The sequence below is a fragment of the Chiloscyllium plagiosum genome, unplaced genomic scaffold (genome assembly GCF_004010195.1).
Source record: "Chiloscyllium plagiosum isolate BGI_BamShark_2017 unplaced genomic scaffold, ASM401019v2 scaf_37259, whole genome shotgun sequence".
Classification (NCBI taxonomy): Eukaryota; Metazoa; Chordata; class Chondrichthyes; order Orectolobiformes; family Hemiscylliidae; genus Chiloscyllium; species Chiloscyllium plagiosum.
In genome coordinates, this window is record NW_025185348.1 from 1 (window position 1) to 2,836 (window position 2,836).

Sequence of the window (2,836 nt, forward strand, 5' to 3'; positions counted from 1 at the left end):
TAACCGCTTCTGTCTGCCACCAAACCTTACCCTCCCCTCCCCTCCCCCCACCTCACTGAGCTGAGTCTCAGCCGGTGGGGGGGTTGCTGGGCAGAGGAGGGCGGAGGGTGCCCGAGAGGGAGCGAGAGAGAGTCGCCCATTCCTGGTTGGGGGGTCCACCGATCGTTTCTGGAAGTTATGTGCCGCTCGTCAGAAACCTGTGCCCGTTCGTCCACTGGCGTCCACCAGCCTCCCCGGAAGTGATCTCCCACGGTGTTCGTCCCTTCCTCGGGCAGTGCCCGCCGTCGTTATCGGCAGTGACGTACCGCTCGTCAGAAACCTCTGCCCGTTTCCGGTCGGCGTTCCGCCTTCGTTCCCCGGCAGTGACGTACCGCTCGTCAGAAACCTCTGCCCGTTTCCGGTCGGCTTTCCGCCTTCGTTCCCCGGCAGTGACGTACCGCTCGTCAGAAACCTCTGCCCGTTTCCGGTCGGCGTTCCGTCTTCGTTCCACGGCAGTGACGTACCGCTCATCAGAAACCTCTGCCCGTTTCCGGTCGGCGTTCCATCTTCGTTCCCCGGCAGTGACGTACCGCTCGTCTGAAACCTCTGCCCGTTTCCGGTTGGGGTTCCATCTTTGTTCCTGGCAGTGACGTACCGCTCGTCTGAAACCTCTGCCCGTTTCCGGTCGGCGTTCCGCCTTCGTTCCCCGGCAGTGACGTACCGCTCGTCAGAAACCTCTGCCCGTTTCCGGTTGGCGTTCCATCTTCGTTCCCCGGCTGTGACGTACCGCTCGTCTGAAACCTCTGCCCGTTTCCGGTCGGCGTTCCGTCTTCGTTCCCCGGCAGTGACGTACCGCTCGTCAGAAACCTCTGCCCGTTTCCGGTCGGCGTTCCGCCTTCGTTCCCTGGCAGTGACGTACCGCTCGTCTGAAACCTCTGCCCGTTTCCGGTTGGGGTTCCATCTTTGTTCCCGGCAGTGACGTACCGCTCGTCTGAAACCTGTGCCCGTTTCCGGTTGGCGTTCCATCTTTGTTCCCGGCAGTGACGTACCGCTCGTCAGAAACCTCTGCCCGTTTCCGGTCGGCGTTCCGTCTTCGTTCCCCGGCAGTGACGTACTGCTCGTCAGAAACCTCTGCCCGTTTCCGGTCGGCGTTCCGTCTTCGTTCCCCGGCAGTGACGTGCCGCTCGTCAGAAACCTCTGCCCGTTTCCGGTTGGCGTTCCGCCTTCGTTCCCCGGCAGTGACGTACCGCTCGTCTGAAACCTCTGCCCGTTTCCGGTCGGTGTTCCGTCTTCGTTCCCACGGCAGTGACGTACCGCTTGTCAGAAACCTCTGCCCGTTTCCGGTCGGCGTTCCGCCTTCGTTCCCACGGCAGTGACGTACCGCTCGTCAGAAACCTCTGCCCGTTTCCGGTCGGCGTTCCGCCTTCGTTCCCACGGCCGTGACGTACCGCTCGTCAGAAACCTCTGCCCGTTTCCGGTCGGGGTTCCGCCTTCGTTCCCTGGCAGTGACGTACCGCTCGTCAGAAACCTCTGCCCGTTTCCGGTCGGCGTTCCGTCTTCGTTCCCACGGCAGTGACGTACCGCTCGTCAGAAACCTCTGCCCGTTTCCGGTCGGCGTTCCGCCTTCGTTCCCACGGCCGTGACGTACCGCTCGTCAGAAACCTCTGCCCGTTTCCGGTCGGCGTTCCGCCTTCGTTCCCACGGCAGTGACGTACCGCTCGTCCGGCGCGGGACCAATGGGCCACAACGCCTCCCGCCAGGACGGGCCGCCACCCAACTGCACGGACCACGAGCTGGCGCATGACCTGCTGCTGGTGTGGCACGGGGTGGTGCTCGCGGTCGGCCTCCCCCTCAACGCGGTGGCGCTGGCCGTCTTTGCCTGCCTCCTGGCCCGCGCCAACCAGGCCGTGGTCTACCTCGCGAACCTGGCGGCCTGCGATCTCCTCTTCACCCTGGCGCTGCCCTTCCGCCTCTACTTCTACGCGGCGGGCGACTGGCCCTTCGGCGACGCCCTCTGCCAGGCGGCGGGCTCCCTCTTCCAGATCAACCTGTCGGGCAGCTGCCTCTTCCTGGCGGCCATCAACGCCGACCGCTGCCTGGCGCTGGCCTACCCGCTGCGCTTCCGCCACCTGCGGCGCCCCCCGGTTGCCCGGAGGGTCTGCGCCGCCATCTGGGCCGCCATCGTCCTGGGGAGCGTGCCAGTGGCGCTCGCCCACGACACCAGCCTGTGCCTGGGCCCGGGCGGGCGGCGGGAGCGGCGCTGCTTCGAGGGGTTCTCCGACAGGGCCTGGCGGAGGGAGCTGCTGCCCCTGGTGGGCGCCCAGTTCCTCCTGGGCTTCCTGCTGCCCCTGGTGGCCGTGCTGTGCAGCTCCGGGCGGGTGCTGTGGGCGCTGAGGGGGCGCCCGTCCACCCCTTCCTCGCCAGGCCCGTCCTCCGGCCGCCGGCGCAAGACGGTCAAGCTCCTGGTGGTCAACGCCGCCATCTTTGTGGTCTGCTTCGCCCCCTACAATGTGGCGCTCCTGGCCTACGCCGCCCAGCGGGCGTCGGTGAACCAGGAGGACGGTCGTCGCCCGAGCACCGCGCGATGGGCCCTCCAGGTCGCCACCCTCCTCAGCTGCGCCAACTGCTGCCTGGACCCCTTGGTCTACTACTTCAGCGCCGAGGGGTTCCGGAGGACCCTGCGGGCACGGGCTGGGGCTGGTGGGCCCACGGGCAAGGGCAGGACCGGGCCCAGGCGAGAGGAGGGAGCCATGGTGCCCATAGTGGAGGGGGGCAACGGGAACGCGCAGGAGGACCTCTAGCAGCATCACCCCTTTCCCTCCCGCTCTACACCGTCCTCCAATGGGACCCCAAACCC

At 66.7% G+C, this 2,836-nt stretch overlaps 1 protein-coding gene across 1 annotated transcript; it reads left to right on the plus strand.

The window, feature by feature from the left end:
- Positions 1–1,282: 1,282 nt before the first annotated feature.
- On the plus strand, positions 1,283–2,830 carry LOC122545542 (lysophosphatidic acid receptor 5-like). The gene has a single exon (XM_043684526.1). The coding sequence runs from the start codon at positions 1,716–1,718 to the stop codon at positions 2,778–2,780; it is 1,065 nt and encodes a 354-aa protein (XP_043540461.1). The 5' UTR covers positions 1,283–1,715; the 3' UTR covers positions 2,781–2,830.
- Positions 2,831–2,836: the final 6 nt, after the last annotated feature.